Source organism: Bison bison, unplaced genomic scaffold (genome assembly GCF_000754665.1).
Source record: "Bison bison bison isolate TAMUID 2011002044 unplaced genomic scaffold, Bison_UMD1.0 scf7180017864530, whole genome shotgun sequence".
In the NCBI taxonomy this organism is placed as follows: Eukaryota; Metazoa; Chordata; class Mammalia; order Artiodactyla; family Bovidae; genus Bison; species Bison bison.
This window is the reverse complement of record NW_011495080.1, coordinates 2,594,274-2,594,664: the sequence shown is the minus strand read 5'-3', so window position 1 is coordinate 2,594,664 and position 391 is coordinate 2,594,274. Positions and strand designations below refer to the sequence as shown.

Here is a 391-nt window from a genome sequence, read left to right as displayed (position 1 = left end):
TGTTCCTGAGGTTCATATACTATGGTATGTGATTGTATACTGAGGTTGTATACTATGCCCTGGCCAGAGGCCTCTAAATACAATGCCCGGAGTTCATCACTAACCTTGGGATTGGCAGGGGAGGGGAAGTGCAGGGGGAAGAAGACCAGATATCATATGCTTTCAATATCAAGTTCAAGGTTCATTTTCCTTAAAATAGTCCGTATAATGATCAGCAATTGATTGGTGCTGTATGAAATAATACTGAATAGTATTTTGAGGTTGCTTTGAATTTCCAGGTAGTTTTTTTTTCCCCTTTAACATTGGATGCTTGACCTTTACAGGAAACCGCCGGCTTGAAGGTGGGGGTCTCCAGCCGCATCAACGAATGGCTAACCAAAACGCCCGAGGG

At 43.5% G+C, this 391-nt stretch overlaps 1 protein-coding gene across 1 annotated transcript in view; it reads left to right on the top strand.

Annotated features, from left to right (window-relative positions):
• Positions 1-391, top strand: part of CALD1 (caldesmon 1) — a 206,954-nt gene that overhangs the window by 195,312 nt on the left and 11,251 nt on the right. Inside the window, 1 exon segment of the mRNA XM_010831642.1 lies at positions 324-391. Within this exon segment, the coding sequence (XP_010829944.1) occupies positions 324-391 (68 nt within the window).